This window comes from Haliaeetus leucocephalus, unplaced genomic scaffold, assembly GCF_000737465.1.
Source record: "Haliaeetus leucocephalus isolate CR32 unplaced genomic scaffold, Haliaeetus_leucocephalus-4.0 Scaffold120, whole genome shotgun sequence".
NCBI classification, from domain to species: domain Eukaryota; kingdom Metazoa; phylum Chordata; class Aves; order Accipitriformes; family Accipitridae; genus Haliaeetus; species Haliaeetus leucocephalus.
This window is the reverse complement of record NW_010972556.1, coordinates 927,201-938,347: the sequence shown is the minus strand read 5'-3', so window position 1 is coordinate 938,347 and position 11,147 is coordinate 927,201. Positions and strand designations below refer to the sequence as shown.

The window sequence follows — 11,147 nt, the reverse complement described above, 5'->3', positions numbered from 1 at the left end:
CCCAAGTACTATTTTGAACTGCTTGGTGTTCTGTTAAAAGACGCCTTTCTTAGACTAGTTTCTCTTTTTCCACTTTGCAAAATAACTCTCTGTAACATTAATTCTCCTTTGGCAGTCACCATAATTCTGATTTTTAAGTAAGGCAGGCAGAAGCGCCATGAAACAAGCTTCACCTAGAACTCAACTTACCTAACATTTAAAAAACTGAAAGAAAAATATGAAACCAAACAAAATAAATGGACTTACAATTTTCATTTTTGATGCTTAGGAAATGCAGTCTATAAAATTCACAGTTTATAGTTATTTTGAATTTTACTTTCAACATTATTTGTAGTCAATTATTTAGGATAAAGACGAATACCAATTTTCTTCAGTTACAGAGTGTGCTGTATATTCAGGAATCTCCTTTCTTTCATTCAAACTTCTGCACCACTCTATTGCTGTTCTGATGTACCTATGTTCACATGAAAATTCACAGAAAAGTAGTTATTTGTGTGAGAAATACAGTCTTATTAATTCAAGCAAAAAACTGAAGGCATTAAGCAATAAACATTGATCAGAAAGAAAGAAGCTATGATTCAAAATCTAGCTTTTCCTGTTTCCTTGCCATTTTTTGATGCCCACTTTTTGTCTAGAATCTCCTTCATATTTTAATCTATGCAGTTGCAGAAATTTATAACAAAGCTGTATGATTTGTAATGAATAGCATACAAATGTTACTTTTTGTTTGTGACTATCTGCTTGCTAAAATGCAGCACAGTAAGCTTCTGATGATTCCCATAATGAGGCTGTAATTACAGCAAGCAGATTAGAGAAAGCAATATGCAGGCAGAGGTCAGTATCTGTAATAAAGCGAAATTGGATAAGTGCTATCCAGTTCTATGTACCAACTCTATATAGGACAAAGATTACTTTTTTTCTTATCCACTGATGTCAGTGCCAAGTTGCAGCTCTAGTTATTTTTCTAAAAAGACATTACTGTTACAATGGAACAACAGATGCAGTGGCCCTGAGTCATACAGGTCCTTAATCTTTGCCAGATGTAAGATGGAGCTTTTTTTATCATTAGGTGTTTGGTTTCCCCCCTCAATATGCTTTCAGGAAATAGCATTTATTCATATAAAAGGATTTGTACAGAATTATTTTCTATTTAACTTTATATTGTTTAAATTACTTATACCTTTCATAGATTCCAGGATGACTTATTTTTATTAGCTGCTGTACCCCATCAGGAGTAGTTAACTTACACCAGCCTACATCTTCATTTACCTTAGAAGAAAAAAAATTACAAGTACTAATTTTCTGCTGCAGTCTGGAGAAAAAAAAAAGCAAATATAGTACGCCAACTTAAGAATTAAGTATCTATGAACATTCCACTTTAAACACTTAAAAGTTTGTGTTTTGGTAAGGGTAGAATTTGGGGGGGGGGAGGGAGAACACCTGGCATGGCCCCAACACTCATTTTGTGCTATTCAACAATAAATTATTTCTAAAAGTGTGTAGCAATGTTTCCAAACCTGTAGAATTTTCAGTTCCTCCTCTTTTTATCATGAGTGAGTATACAGATTTCAGTTAGCTCACATCAGGAAGTTATACTGTATCTTTTGACACACAGACGATCATATTTATGTTGTTTATAACAGAGATACCCTCAGACATTTTAACATCTTTTCTGTGTCTTGTCACCTTAGGGTAATAAGCAAATACACTGTTAAGAACTATTAGTTGTTCAGCTTAAATAAGTAAGTTTAAATCAGAATGAACTGTGTAGACTTGTGTGATTTAGAATGCTGTTCACTTACTTGGCATGAGTAGCTAGATTTGCTGAAGACTTAGGCTGCAAGCTGCAAACTTTCACGCAGATTTGCTGAACTACTACTGAATTTATAACTATTCAAGCAAGACATGGCTTTCAGAGCCAGCACAAACCAGAGGATAAGGAGGGTACTATCATCAAAAGCAGCTGCAACTAGACAAGGTAATGGCTTGCCTGGGGACAGTGAAGGCCAGTAAGCAGACAGAAGGTGTCACGCCAGAATCACTACTGGACCAAAGGGCACGTCAAAGGCACGTGGAGATCGTGTGAAGGGGGGATGCATAGCCTGTAAAGGTATAATTGCCCAGGAATTTCTTTGATCAGGATCCCTCCCTGGAAGCACCCAGCTCGAGCTGATCCTGCTGCTGTACGACTGTATTAAATTATTTATTTTTACGAGATTCAGTGCCTGAGACTCTGCTTCAGGAAACCTAGGGTTCAAAGCATGGAGTGACTAACACCCGATGCCCAGCCCAAACTCCGCTTCTTTAACAGAAGCTAAAAGTCTCAGCAGTCAACCTTGAATCCCACACTCACGTAATTTTCTCTGGAGTGCCATTTTTCAAAAATCAACGTTATCTTTTTACTTCTATATTAAGTAGATTTCAAAATGTATATGGAATACCATATGCGCAAGGTCACTTTTCCAATTAACTTCTCACTCTCCATTTGCTCAATTACACATAATTTGAAATATAAAACAAACACTCCCTTCTCTGATCAAATGAGTGACTTCTTAAAAGCATAAAGCTTCATTTGCCTCTCTAGGCATCAGTTATGCACTAAAATATTTTTCCTCCTAATTTCTGGTTAAAATACTGGCAATACATTAACAGTGGTGTTTGTGGATAGTTCCTATTTTCATTTAGACTACTATAAAAGCTCAAGAGTAAGCCACAGCAGAAACTCTTCCAGTTATATTTTATAGGCCGCAAAACTTTTATTTCATTTCCTCATTAGTTTCCTAGTAACACTTTTTCATGAAGAGTTTTAAGAATAGTCATTCCCCTAACTCATGAGTTACCTGGATCTTACTACAGGAAGAGCTGAAATCCCAGATCATAATCAAGGTCATACCATCCCAAAAAGCAGTATGGACTTTATGATCCGAGTACACAATGAGTCTTCCAATGCTGGGAATAACCTTTTCATACAGCAAAACTGGCAACATTTCTCGTCCATCTGTCTCAGGTACCTAGAACCAAACAAATAGCATTAAAAACTTGAGGAAAGGTTACTTACATCATTACAGCTGTTTGTATCTCTCCCAGATTTTCAATTCACTTGCTTTTCCAGACCACAACCAGCTCTCTTTATCATGCAATTGCTTTCTGCTCCACAAATATACCTTTACACTGCATGCTTTTGGTTCCCAAATATATACCTTCTGATCTTTAAGGATATACTCACCATTCTTCCCTCTAGATTAGGTCCTATTCCCTATAGCCTGTATAATCATCCTTATAACACTGAAAGATTTATAAATCTTCAGCTACATACCATTTTCCAGCAGCAGAGATAACAGTTATGAGTTAACGATAGTTTAGTCTTGTAGCAGTACTGAAGTATTCTGAGGAGAAAATAAACAAAATATTAAGCATTTCATACTTACTATGTCACTTAAACAGTTGTGACCTTTGTTCTGTAAGTTTATAAACATCCTCAGTACTAATATAAATTCCTTTGATTTTTACACTTTATATATATATACTTTATACTTTTATGCTTTTTATACTTGTCATAATAAGTATTATGTGTAATTTTAACCACTGTCCATTCAAAGCCAGAGGAATTAATGTAACAAAGATAAAGTAGAGCAAAGTTACTTGGTTGCCTGAGTAACAACAGAGGATATAGAGTATGGATTTCCTGGTACATCAGGAGGTAAGCTGTTTACTGAATACATCTTTTCTTCTCTCTGCAGTGAAGAGCAGAAAGGAGATGAGTTAGATACAGGCACTGTAGCATGAAAACAGTATTAAAAGCTTGCAAGATAATTAAATTTCTGGCCTCCCAGAAAGCAGCTATAATCACATTAAAATTTGTCCCAGAACACAGATACATATCTCCTTGAAAAGTAAAAAAACATGCAGCTGTATCGTTTAACATTCACCGTTTCCATGCACTCAGTATGGACAAAAAAGTTCTCGTATCAGAGAGTAGACTGTAGTTTTTTACTGAGTAACTATGTTTGACTACAAGTTAAAGGCTAAGTTTGAAGGGTACAGAGTTGACCCTTAACTCTGCTTTAAAAATACAAAGCACTGCATAAGCACGCAAGAGGATCTCTTCTCTGGGGAAACTTAACAATAGACGGACACAGAGGGGCAAAGCCATTTCTCCAGCACAGAACAGCTGGTCTGTGGCAAAGCCAGAACAGAACCTGCATCTTCTAGGTTCTGTCTCCATACAGTAAAAAAAGAAAACACTTCCAAGCACATAAAGATTAAACTCTAATCCGTATATTAAAGACTAAACTTCTCTTCTAAATTAGTGAGAAATGGTTATTGTAGAATCTTACTGCAGTACATACTTGAGCTTGTGAAATAAATGTTACAGTGAATAAGATTTATTTTGTCTATAATTTACAAAAATACATTCTGAAACAGAAAGAATAATCTCTTTTTTTGTACGACTGATTGCTTGATTCAGTCATTATAGTAATTACCAATGTAGGGACTTCAGTATAGACTGCATAGCCAAATGTCTTAAAACTAAGAAAACTGCTAACTTTAAGGAATTTGGAACATATTTTAAAATAGTTTTATTGGTTTATACCTTTTTTGTTCCTTTTTGGATTGCATAATGTATGAAATAGTTTCCCAAAAATGCTCCCTCTGACTTGAAAAATGAGTCATCACCAGGATAAATTTCTGTGATGTTTGTCCTATCATGGATAAATCTAAAAGAAGTAACAAGATTTTTAACAAGTATTCATAATGCTGTGTGACTAGACAAGCAAAACAGTTTAGTACACCTGAAGAAAGCACTAAGCAGAAACACATTTTCAACACAACCCTCACATGAAAAACTTTATACTGTTCCACAAATGGTAGGGTGTACCAATCACTTCTTTTAACACAGAAGATAGCATTACCAGGCTCTTTGTTTGCCTGTGTGCATGGGAGGTGGGAGTTAAACAAGCTAAGGAAAGGGGGTTTTTGTGTTGAGGTAAACATCTCACAGGAGCTGCTCATTCCACTGACCACAAAATTTAGTGATTCTAAAGAGAAAAATCCAATTTTTTTAGTGGACCAGCCCTACCTAGTGTACACAGAGAACTGTCAGACTGAATGATTCTTGAACAACGTGAAGGTCTTAAATTTCCACTGCAGCTGTGTGTTTTTCACGAAGATCAAGGGTCTCTTACTTGTGAACATACAGTATCCTGGAGCCTAAATCCATTTAATGACCCAATTCTGCAACTCTGTGATTACATGCCTGGACTTTGGTAATGGGACTTAGAAGACGAAGTATGGCTACTCACCATACTTCCAAAGAAATGAGGTATAGTACTGAAGAGCTGCTAAACATTTTGTTCAGATGAGATGAAAATTTAAGAATTACACTGAGAAAAATGAAGAACACTGGGCAGAAAGATTAAAGCTTTAAAGGCTGATTATGCTTCTGTCAAAAACTTTCAGATGCTGATAGCAACTGTAGCATTTTCAAAGCTTGTATAACAGAATTGAATGGGCAATTTTTTAAAAGGTCTTTTTTTTTTTAACCATAGGGACAAGGTGATTTGCCAGGAAAATCCATAGTTTAGCTGCCTGCAACATGCGAATTACGTAGGTCACCAAGACAAGCATTTCTAAAGCATGAAATCTTCAGCATCAAAAGGAGCAATGTAATTTGCAAAGAAACCAAGCCCTGTAATTGTCAGTGAAGTCTGTGGGAGCTCCAGCTGCCCAGTAAACCTTTAAGAAATCAGATAATCAGATCACTTCTTAAAAGCCTTAAACATGATTTCAGACTGTTTCAGATGTAGTCACTTTCAGACCTGGAAAAATAATGTACTAGAAAATTTGAAGTCCAATGAACAAACAGCAGAAATGGACAGATTTTTATATGAAGATTGTACACAATTTCTCAAAGAGTGAGAAGGGGACAAAGTAAGACTTTTCATCTTAAAGCTTAATTCCCATACAAATTAAGTCTTCCAAAGATGAAACACATGATCTCCTACATACCTATACAGAACACCCTGGCACCATACAATTTGAATTAGCTGAGGGCAGGAATACTTTTCAGTACCTCGATTCTGAAAGAAGTCACAGGAAGTCCACCTGTATAAAATACAGTAAAAGCTTCAGTAAGTCCAAAGGTCCAGGTTTTTTGTGTGTGCTAGTAATCATTTCTGTACCAAAAACAGATGCATGCACACCTATTCAAAGAAGAACAGGCCACATATTTTCAGAGTCCTCTGATTCCTTAGTTATCCACATTAGTTACCAGATTAGTTTTCTCAAACCTGCAAAGGTTTTTTTGATTATTTTTAGTGGTGCTGACAGAGAATGTATGCCACTGGCCCACCTCAGAAGTATTATCGTCTCAAAAATGAAAAAAAAAAAAACCCAAACCCAAACCAACCCAAAAGCTGTGTTCTTTTTTCAGTATTCTCTTTTTCACTTACATATTTATACAGCATGTCAGAAAATAAAATGTATTTTTCTCTGGACTACTTATGATATATTCATTACAGTAGGATACAGAATGTTGATTTCACAAATTTCATGTTTCAAAAAGTTCCTTAAAAAAAATAATACTATAGTAATTTGTTATTTTGCTAGAGGTTGAGGTTTCAAATCGCAGAACTGTAAAACATATCTTAACAACTACTAAGTAAACAGCTTAAATTACCTGTGTAAATGTGGGGCTCTGCAGCTGAGTGGCAAAGCTGTAGGTAAACAAGAAACCCTTTCACGTGTTTCAGGGTCTATTAAAACATCAGCTCCTATAGATGTATGGTTGTTTTTCTCACATGTCTTCATTACATTCTTAACAGTATGTAAGTTACAGCACATTAGTGCCAAGAACAAAGGGTACTTCCATTGTTCTGGGTAGGAGGAAACAGACCAACGCTGTGTAACCCATGTGTATTCAGAACAATTTGTGTAGAACAAAGGGACTCCATCTCTGTCTTTTTGGTCTGCTGGTATGGCTGGTTCTCTGCATTTACCTTCAGCACAACCATGTTCATTCTTCTTATTCTCTGTTCTCATTTGTTTCAATGACATTTCTGCAACAGATTTTTTACTTGATTTTCCATACTGATCTCCGGTTTGATAGTCGCTGTTCTTTTGAGAGGAGCGTGAAGATGCTGCAGATGACTGGCTGACTTTGCATAAGAACTCCACTGTAAATTCTTGCTGCAATTCTGACAGGTAAAGGTGAGCATAACCATCTACTGATGAGATCTTCACACTGCCATTGTCTATAAATCTTGTCAGATCAGCCGTAGTAGGGTCAGGCCATCTAACTTCTAAGATATCACTGAAAAGAATCTAATACAAGAAAAAGGATTGGAATGTGTACTAAGATAAAAATGACCTGCTTCCCAGAAATTACAATGGAGCATTTACATTTAAATGATGAATTCAGTCCTTCTGCAAGGTGATGTATGGCAAGAAACTTTGTATTTATTTGCATACATGAACTCAAGACGAAGCAAAGTATCTGACCTTCATGTCTGCTTCCTCCTGTACTAACGGAGTTCTATCTAGCCATAATGTTTTAATTTAATATGCATTCATAAACTACTAAGGTCCATGGCTAGGTGACCAGGCATGACTGCCCACAGACAGTAGATACTTCTGTTTCCAACTGTTTCTCAAGAAACACTGAAGAGAAGGCCTGAATTATTTTGATCCTTCTAGTTATCAGTAGACTTCATGGAAAGCCCACATTAAGATGGTCTACATTAAACCCCCATGTGCTCTGAAATCTTCTCTTTATTTATAAAATTAAAATAACACTGTAAAATGGCATGTGACATTTATTTATGCATTCTTAACCCACACAGCAATTTATTGAAAATGTTTTGCAGCTAGGTGGGTAATCTTACTTAATCCTGCAGCACCGCAGGTTAAGTTACACAGCTATTGCTATGATGTGGATAAAATGTATTTCTGCAGAAGAATTTAAAATATAATAAAGGTTTTAGACTTTTACAGTACAACATGTGGAAAGTCTCAAAAGAATAGCTTAATTTTACTGCTCTTCAAGTACAGGCTGCTGCTTCAATTAGCACTTTTGTTCAAAACAAACAAAACCATTTTCACAGCATATGCCCTTGTGCTACTCGTTCTACAAAAATGAAGCAGATCATTCTCAACAAATTACTCCAAACAAGCACTGCATCTAGGTCATGCCCTAGATTAAAGCTTTGCCCAAAGAGAAGATACAGTTATAATTTAGAAAATGCACTAACCACCTTCTGAAACTAGAAACATTCTGTCAAGATACAGAATGCATTTCTAGCCATCTGCAGAAATTCTGCACTAAAATGAGGCATTTTTCTTTGTATTGTCCTTGTACCTGATCACCACACAGAAAATACCCTTAGTCTGCTTTCAGTTGAAGTCTCTAGGTAAAACACTGGATCCCAAATAAACACAGAAATGCAAACCGTCTCAAATAAGGTGTGAAAAAAACTGAGCAAATGAGTATTCACACTTTTCATCATTTGCTTTATCTCAATTTAATCAGCTTTGCCTCATTTGACTAACCTTTAATTACCTATGTTTCAGCCCCAATTATACTTTGGCCCAGCACTGGAAAAGCCTGGAGTCCAATAAAAATGAAACATGGCCGTACCTAGTGTATTAGTAAGGTGGGAAAGTCTGCTGAAGGTTATTTGGAGCACGAAAGATGAAAATATACCATGAAGAATTGCAAAAGGACCCTAAAAAAAAAATCAAATGGCCAGACAATAACGCTGCAGATAAAAATTCAGTCTAGATAAACATAATGTGATATAAATTGGGAAAAGCAATCCTAACTTTACCTATAAAAGGATAGGCTTTGAGCTGACTACCACCACCCACGAGTAAGATCTTGGTGTTATGATTGACAGTCCCATGACAACATACTCTATGTTCAGCAGCAGTTTAAGCAGTGTATTGAAGTGTTTGAAAATTCTAGGAAAGGAAGAAGAACAAACTGAAGATATAACCATGACACTGAATATATTAATATATTAATATCCAACCCCCTGTGGTTGGTACTGCTCTATACCACAGCTGGGGAGAACGGCCCTACCTGGAGCCTCTGGCAGAAAGCACCCGGGGAGACCCAAGGCTGACCCCTGGGGTTTTGGAGTGGGGGATATCAAGGATCTGAGGCTCGCTATACTACAAATGAAAAAGAGATATTGGCAGCATATGAAGGAGTTCAAGCTGCCTCGGAAGTGGCTGGTACTGAAACACAGCTCCTCTTACTTAGCACCCCAACTGCTACTGCTGGGCTGGATGTTCAAAGGGAGGGTCTCCTCTACACATCACGCGACTGATGCCACGTGGAGTAAGTGGGTTGCACTGTTCACACAACGGGCTTGCACAGGAAACCCCAACTGCCCAGGAATTTTGGAAGTGATCACTGCCAGAAGGCAAAGATTTTGGAATATCTCCAGAGGAGAAGGTGTTGCATGCTGAAGAGGCCCCACGCTGTAATAACCTGCCAGAAAATGAGAGGCAACATGCCCTGTTCCCCGACAGGTCCTGTCGCATTGTGGGAAAACATCAGCAGTGGAAGGCTGCTGTATGGAGTCCTACATGACAAGTTGCAGAAACTGCTGAAGGAGAAGGTGAATCGAGTCAGTTTGCAGAGGTGAAAGCCATCCAGCTGGCTTTAGGCATTGCTGAAAGAGAAAAGCGGCCAGCGCTCTATTTCTATACTGACTCATGGCTGGTGGCAAGTGCCCTGTGGGGGTGGTTGCAGCAATGGAAGCAGAGCAACTGGCAGCGCAGAGGTAAACCCACCTGGGCTGCCGCTCTGTGGCAAGATACTGCGTCCCGACTAGAAAATCTGGTTGTAAAAGTATGCCACGTAGATGCTCACGTACCAAGAGCTGGGCCACTAAAGAACATCAGCACAACCAGCAGGTAGATCAGGCCACTAAGATTGAAGTGGCTCAGGTGGATGTGGACTGGCAACATAAGGGTGAATTATTTATGGCTCGGTGGGCCCATGACACCTCAGGCCATCAGGGAAGAGATGCAACACATAGACGGACTCGTGATCGAGGGGTGGACTTGACCATGGACACTGTTGCACAAGTTATCCATGAACGTGAAACATGTGCTGCAATCAAGCAAGCCAAGCAGTTAAAGCTCCTGTGGTATGGAGGACAGTGGCCGAAACATAAATATGGCGAGGCCTGGCAAATCAATTATATCACACTCCCACAAAGCCGCCAAGGCAAGCGCTACATTTCCACCGGGTGGCTGGAAACATAGCCCATGCCCCGTGCCACCACCCGGAACACTATCCCGGGCCTTGAAAAGCAAGTCTTGTGGCGACACAGCACCCCAGAAAGAAATGAGTTGGACAAGGGGACTCATTTCCGAAACAACCTCGTAGACACCTGGGCCACAGAGCATGGCATTGAGTGGGTATATCACATCCCCTATCACGCACCAGCCCCCCGGAAAATCGAATGATGCAATGGGCTCTTAAAGACTACACTGAGAGCAATGCGGGGTGGAACCTTCAAACACTGGGATGCACATTTAGCAAAAGCTCCCTGGTTAGTCAACACCAGAGGACCTGCCAATCGGGGTGGCCCTGCCCAGTCAGAACTTTTACCTACTGTAGAAGGGGATAAAGTCCCCGTAGTGCACATAAAAAATATGTTAGGGAAGACAGTCTGGGTCACTCCTGCCTCAGGCTGAGGCAAACGCATTCGTGCGATTACTTTTGCTCAAGGACCTGGGTGCACTTGGTGACTGCTGTGGAAGGATGGGGAACGCCAATGTGTGCCTCAAGGGGGTTTGATTTTAGGTGAGAATAGCCAATGAATTAAATTGTATGATGTTAATTGCAGTATAACCCTGCCACTGGATGTTATCATTACTGTAATTGTCATACGCTGTATCAATGGTATTACAGGAAGAATCGCTTAGATTAAGCCAGAATGAACTTTGATAAAACTGAGTGAAACGCAGTAGTGATGGCACCAGAATTGCCTTCAGCATGCAACAATCCAACAGTACACATCATACTCCTGCTGTGCCCAATGTCACTGGCTCGCCGCACTGCACCGAAGCCCGATCCCGCTCTGCCCACCGAGCGGACTTCGCACCATCCCTCCTGCCCAGATAGACTGTTA

The 11,147-nt window shown here is 38.9% G+C and overlaps 1 protein-coding gene across 1 annotated transcript in view; it reads right to left on the bottom strand.

The window, feature by feature from the left end:
* LOC104843086 (chromosome unknown open reading frame, human C5orf34) overlaps positions 1 to 11,147 on the bottom strand; it is a 13,831-nt gene that overhangs the window by 999 nt on the left and 1,685 nt on the right. The window contains exons 3-10 of the mRNA XM_010585828.1: positions 6,680 to 7,323; positions 6,010 to 6,105; positions 4,595 to 4,718; positions 3,643 to 3,734; positions 3,317 to 3,386; positions 2,841 to 3,011; positions 1,181 to 1,269; positions 362 to 454 (exon numbers count right to left, since the gene is read on the bottom strand). Of these exons, the coding sequence (XP_010584130.1) occupies positions 362 to 454; positions 1,181 to 1,269; positions 2,841 to 3,011; positions 3,317 to 3,386; positions 3,643 to 3,734; positions 4,595 to 4,718; positions 6,010 to 6,105; positions 6,680 to 7,323 (1,379 nt within the window). The remainder of the gene's footprint in view (positions 1 to 361; positions 455 to 1,180; positions 1,270 to 2,840; positions 3,012 to 3,316; positions 3,387 to 3,642; positions 3,735 to 4,594; positions 4,719 to 6,009; positions 6,106 to 6,679; positions 7,324 to 11,147) is intronic.